Source organism: Trachymyrmex cornetzi, unplaced genomic scaffold (assembly GCF_001594075.2).
Source record: "Trachymyrmex cornetzi isolate Tcor2-1 unplaced genomic scaffold, Tcor1.1 scaffold183, whole genome shotgun sequence".
Taxonomy (NCBI): Eukaryota; Metazoa; Arthropoda; class Insecta; order Hymenoptera; family Formicidae; genus Trachymyrmex; species Trachymyrmex cornetzi.
Window position 1 is genome coordinate 108,942 of NW_017296452.1, and position 4,441 is coordinate 113,382.

The 4,441-nt window shown below is 39.7% G+C and overlaps 1 protein-coding gene across 1 annotated transcript in view; it reads left to right on the plus strand.

Annotated features, from left to right (window-relative positions):
• Nucleotides 1-4,066: 4,066 nt before the first annotated feature.
• Nucleotides 4,067-4,441, plus strand: part of LOC108759405 (UPF0396 protein CG6066-like) — a 3,776-nt gene continuing 3,401 nt past the window's right edge. Inside the window, exon 1 of the mRNA XM_018504843.1 lies at nt 4,067-4,099. Within this exon, the coding sequence (XP_018360345.1) occupies nt 4,067-4,099 (33 nt within the window). The remainder of the gene's footprint in view (nt 4,100-4,441) is intronic.

A 4,441-nucleotide genomic window follows, 5' to 3' on the forward strand; every position in this document is an offset into this window, starting at 1 on the left:
CTCAGTGTTACTCTCAGCATCGATTAAAATTAACTCCTCCATCTTTTCCGCCATCTTGTGCTGTAGCTGCCTTACCTCGACAGCCGCAGCAGCCGCAGTAGGAAATGACGACAACATTAATGACGTCTTTACCCTCTTGCAGCACTGCCACAGCGTGCTACGATGATTTTTGGAACGGTGTTGGCAGTACTGCCAGCGCTGACAAACAATTTTGGAACACAGCTCATATGTCTTTGATCTGTATACACGGATTTTCCATTCGGTGACGATACTTTTTTTTTAAACTTTCAATCTTAATTCTACAAACTCGGTATCGTTCGTTCCAATAATGTGACCTTAGCTGCACGCTTATTTTCAAAATATGGACTTTAAAGGTGATGTTCCATGCAGCGGATCGTGAGTAAGCGGATTCGCGTATCACCAATCACAGAATCATTCTCTTAGATATGCTTGCGAAATTTGCAAACAGAAAATTGCACACACTCATATCAGCTGGTGCCTAGTAATTTTTCACTGCTTTACCAATGAGAATATTTTATTTTTAAATTAGCCAATTAACGACGCATGTGTGCAACATGCAATGTGTGCAATCGGAACTTTCCCATCTAGGGTGACAGCTGTACGAGACAAAATAAGTGAATTTTTTAACTTTTTTTCGGTTTTCTCATGAAATCCAGTACAGCTGAGGTCCTGTTTGTACGTACTTTAATTTATGTAATAATACTTTTGTAATCCGTAAATCCAATTCTGAGATTTTTCGAATGGAAATGTGGGTAAAACAGGAAGCTTTAGCATCGCCTTAAAGCAGTTTAACTAGCTGTGGCACGCAAAGATTACTGTAAAAGATCACCAACAAGAAATTAAATCGCTCTCAAGACAACGATAGAGATGTTTTGACAAAACTGCAATTTGAACTTCGATTCAAATCATGATTAAAACATGAATTACTTCTATGAATGAAGAAATGTTGAAATAAGGTTCAAGAATCGTGTATGAATAGCTTGAATTATGAATCCGGCAAGCGTTTCTTAAACTACGCTTAAGTGAATCAGATTTAAGAAGTATTTTGAGAAGCATGGTTGAGAAGCGTTTTTGATATGAAAGATTGACTTAAATCTAGCTCAAATCAGATTCTTAGGTTGAATCACGACTAAGGCTGCGTTCGGAAACATCACTCGAGTGCCCCCGCGTATCGTATTATCTTTGCTGTTCACTCAGTGTTAAACAAGGGCTGCGTTCAGCAGACTCAACAGTTTTGCAACCGTTTTGTGATTCTTCGCTGAGATAGGACTATTCCTTTAAATCTAAAAGTATAATCCAATCAGCGCGATGAATCATAAAACGGTTGCAAAACTGCTTAGTCTGCTGAACGCAGCCAAGGATACACGTAGACACCCGGGTGATGTTTTCGAACGCAGCCTATGAATACGGACCTAAAGGTGCTATTACATGGAAGCGTCGAACGTCGAGCATCTGCGCAGAAAATTATTGCGCAGAAGTTTGAATTTCCAGACTCCTGCGCAATAATCTTCTGCACAGTTTCTTGACGCAAAATGGTAAATTATGAAAGGTTATGTTCTGATATATACTACTATCCTAACATATAATGCTGAAAATTTATATTTATTTACATTATATAGTGTAAACTACAAGATTCAACTATTAGTGTATCTCGTACATTAAATTTAATTTCAGTAAAATTATTAAACATTTTACTGCGCATGCTCTGACCGCTCTGACGCTTGACGCTTGGCGCTGCCATGTAAAGGCACCTTAAAGTGAGCATGATATAAAAACAAGGGTCTTGAACATCGATAAATCGTGTGACTCAAATCAAATGGCCAATCAGAATTGTCACCAAGTTACGTCATCATTACGGTGAATTCGAAATTATTATAATTTCTTTGCAATGCATAAATTAAAGACATTCGATTTATAGGGGTGATCCCGATTGATCACGGCACGATTGGACACCACCAATCACAGCGACCGGTGCTTAGGAGCTTTGTAGTCTCAAGCGCTGTGAGTGGCTCGTGTCCAATTGAACCGTGTCCAACTGGATGCCACCCGATTTATAGATAGCAAAACTTAACCCAGAATATTGAAGGTATGTTAATTGTCACCTGGTTTTTTATGTATGTCTTTATATCATGGAAGTGAATGGAGCTATAGCAGGAGCACATTGAAGCATGTTGTAATTGCTGGAGCATGCGACGCGAATAAATTAAACTATAGGTTTGTCGCGTCGCATGCTCCAACATACTTCCAACATGTTCCTACCAACGACATATATACATAGACCAAGCATTCCCATGTTTTTCAGTGGTGGAGATTGAAGCCGGAAATTGACAATTTATGTGGCGTTTTAGGACCCGTGTTATTTCACTCTTTCGCACTGCTCTCATCAAAATAGGCACCACGGGTCCTAAACACCACATAAACAGTCAATTTTCGGCTTCAAGTTACGGACAGAATGCTTGGTCTATGTATCTTCTTCTTCTTCTTCTTTTTATTGGTCCGGCAACCGAGCTGGCTGATACTGGACCATTGAGGTTTGCATCGCTTGGTGAAAATGAAAAAATTGGGATGCAATGCACCGGCCACCTCAAACCGGGCAGGTGTAGTGAAAAGAGATGATGCAATCGAATAAAAATGAGGCGCCCTTCTAGATACTGGGCGCCTGCGACTACGACGCGTCGGCGCCGCATGGCCGCGCGTCCAGACGAATAAAGGGACTATCGGTGATGTAAATGCAATTGCACAGTCGAAGTCGGCGACGCTTTTCAAAAATATGATTGAGGTGATACAACACCCGAAGTGAGGCGGAACGCACGTTCGACCTGTTCGAGCAGTCTCACGAGACTCCTTGGTCTATGTATATATGTTGTTTGTTCCTACTAGAGTTCTATATATAGAGAGAAGCGACATCGAATCCCCACCACCAGATCGGATCCGAACCACAAAGCATAGAGAATGGACTGCGCTATTCTCTGTATGTACAAACAACCGAGAGAGGGGGGGGGGGGGAATAAAGAGCAACTGAGAAAGAAATTCAGATGGCGTTACTAGGGAACTTACTTATTTCGCGCATGTGCACTCCATTAGATACTTTTCCTCCATTGGATACTTTTTTCTTAAAATTTTTTTCTTTCGATTTAGAGAAGCGACAGATTACGATAGAAATTAATTAGATTTTCCATAGATTTCCATAGGTTTCATCGCTTTCTCTCTTTCGACATTTTTATTCATCAAAGTTTATTATGATTTGTATTTGTCTTATTTTTGCAGTGTTATTATTACAAACAATAATAATGTAATCTTCTTACATTGCAGTGTTATTATTACATACGTATGTAATGTAATCGCGAATGTGCGTAGCGGCTATCGCGCGAGTCCTTTAGTGCGGTGCGGTGAGACGTGTGAGCGGCGATGCCGAGCGCTAAGCAACGGCGCGCTTCCCTTCTTGCCTCTCCTGCTAGCGCATCTATTGTTTGACAACATTTGACAAACTGGGCCGGGCTATACCTCGAGCGGCCGGAGCCGTTTCTATTCTTTCTATCGACGCGCTCTCATTAGTGCAATTACAAACTTCAATATCTCGATTATCATTACGGATATCGCTAAACGGTAAAGGACTTTTTATGTTTATTTCGATCCCATCTACTTTCCTGTGGAGAATTGGAAAAGTCTCGCTGGACACCATGTATAGTAGCATAAAAAGTGGACGCTTAAGATGGTTGCAATGACGTACAGTCAGTTAATAAAAGGTTGCAATCAAAGACATAGAAAACTGCGCGATCCGTATCTAAGTAGTGTATCAAATGTGGTCGACAATAATGAAAGAGAGGGACCGTGGGAGATGGCCAATCTCTCTCTCATTCTCTCTCCTATTACACCATTGAATGGAAAGAGATAGAAATGGCCGTCTATCACGGTCCCTCTCTCTCATCCCTATCGACTATTTTGACACACGGATCGTGCAGTCCATTCTCTATGACCGGTATTCATAGTCGGTTCTTAGTTTAATAGCGTTTTTCACTGGGAAAACTGGTGCAGCACTAGCGCCATGCTAGATTTAGATGAAAACTGCACTAGTGCAGTAATAATGCAGGTTTAGTGCGGTTCAATGGAACATATCATTAGACATCCATTTTATTCACCCCTAAAAATATATAATATATAATTATGGTCAAACTTAAATTACTTATTTCATAATATTCTGATTCATTTATTTATTTAAAACATTTTTAAAAATTAAATTTTTACATTTAAAGAATTTTAAACATCAAAATGTCATTGCATAGTTATTATTAGAAACATTGAAACTAAACAATGCCATTGTTATAACATTAATTAGAATAATGTAATATCATATAACATAATATCATACCTTAGCACGAACACAACCTCAATTTCAACTTACACTGGTCTCCACTGACTT